General features: G+C 59.0%; 1 protein-coding gene across 1 annotated transcript in view; it reads right to left on the bottom strand.

Moving 5' to 3' along the window:
* The window catches only part of LOC104528395 (phosphatidylinositol 4-kinase beta-like), a gene marked incomplete at both ends in the record, with an annotated part of 2919 nt that overhangs the window by 1392 nt on the left and 900 nt on the right, over positions 1 to 627 (bottom strand). Inside the window, 1 exon segment of the mRNA XM_010172391.2 lies at positions 533 to 627. This exon segment is cut by the window's right edge and continues 9 nt beyond it. Coding sequence (XP_010170693.2) covers positions 533 to 627 — 95 coding nt within the window.

Below are 627 nucleotides of genomic sequence, written 5' to 3'. Positions count from 1 at the left end.
CATCAAACTGCAGGGGAAACCCCACCCAAGCCACAGGCCACCCCCGAGAACAGCAGAAGGGAATCAGCTCCCCCTGAACCCTTCAATCCCCCAGCCCCTTCATCAGTACAGTGGGGACAAGTCAACCCCCAAATCTACAGAGCCCAGAGGACTCTCCCTCTTGCTCAGGGAGAAATTTGCGGGCTGGACACACAACTGTGAGAGCAGGAACATCAATGAGTCTGTTTTGGGACACCCCAAACTCTTTGGATGTGAAGGATGCCCACAAATACCTGGTAAAGCCCCTCAGAGCCTAATGAAAGAGCAGCAAATCCGCTGTGGACGTTCTCCCTCCTCCAGCCCATCCACCACTTGCTGCCCTCCACCTCCCCGTGTCCCAGCTCAACGCCCCGGGGACGAGCGGGGCCTGAAGTTGAGGCCACGGATATTTACAGGGCAAATCACAGAGCAACTTCCTTGGATTTCTGGGGTTCACAAAGTCCCTGCAGCGCCGAGGCCACCCCCGGGCCACACGTGTCCCTTCCAGCCCTACCTGACTTTCTCCTGCCAGGGCTCCTTCAGGGCGACAGCGGACGGGTCCTCGGGGTCCCTCTTGAAGGAGGTGGGGGTGTGTGCCAGCTGCTCCGA

This window comes from Antrostomus carolinensis, unplaced genomic scaffold (assembly GCF_000700745.2).
Source record: "Antrostomus carolinensis isolate BGI_N321 unplaced genomic scaffold, ASM70074v2 scaffold48167, whole genome shotgun sequence".
NCBI classification, from domain to species: Eukaryota; Metazoa; Chordata; class Aves; order Caprimulgiformes; family Caprimulgidae; genus Antrostomus; species Antrostomus carolinensis.
Note: the sequence above shows the minus strand (reverse complement) of the source record. Positions and strands in the feature narration are given on the sequence as shown.